This window comes from Eurypyga helias, unplaced genomic scaffold (genome assembly GCF_000690775.1).
Source record: "Eurypyga helias isolate BGI_N326 unplaced genomic scaffold, ASM69077v1 scaffold21691, whole genome shotgun sequence".
NCBI lineage: Eukaryota > Metazoa > Chordata > Aves > Eurypygiformes > Eurypygidae > Eurypyga > Eurypyga helias.
Window position 1 is genome coordinate 1276 of NW_010229251.1, and position 257 is coordinate 1532.

At 63.4% G+C, this 257-nt stretch overlaps 1 protein-coding gene across 1 annotated transcript in view; it reads right to left on the minus strand.

The window, feature by feature from the left end:
- LOC104516125 (chromosome unknown open reading frame, human C6orf132) overlaps nucleotides 1–257 on the minus strand; it is a gene marked incomplete at both ends in the record, with an annotated part of 6655 nt that overhangs the window by 1266 nt on the left and 5132 nt on the right. Inside the window, 1 exon segment of the mRNA XM_010160348.1 lies at nucleotides 8–156. Coding sequence (XP_010158650.1) covers nucleotides 8–156 — 149 coding nt within the window.

The following is a 257-nucleotide window of genomic DNA, read 5'->3' on the forward strand; positions in this document are numbered from 1 at the left end:
GTGGCACGGATGCCGGTTCCATTGGAGGGGGTGGCGGGGGTACCGATGGCGGCGGAGGTATGTCTTCCTCCAGGTCATCCCCCTCAAGAGCCTGTGGGCGCAGGTCCCCCACCGAGCTGTACATTCGGTAGTTCCCATTGACCTGGGAGCCAGAGCCTGCAAGGAAGAGCAAGAGCACGGCGGTGTAAGCACCTTCTCCAGCAGCTCCGTGATGGCCAGCATTGCCCCTGGCCAGCCAACCTCCCTGGACAGCAGTT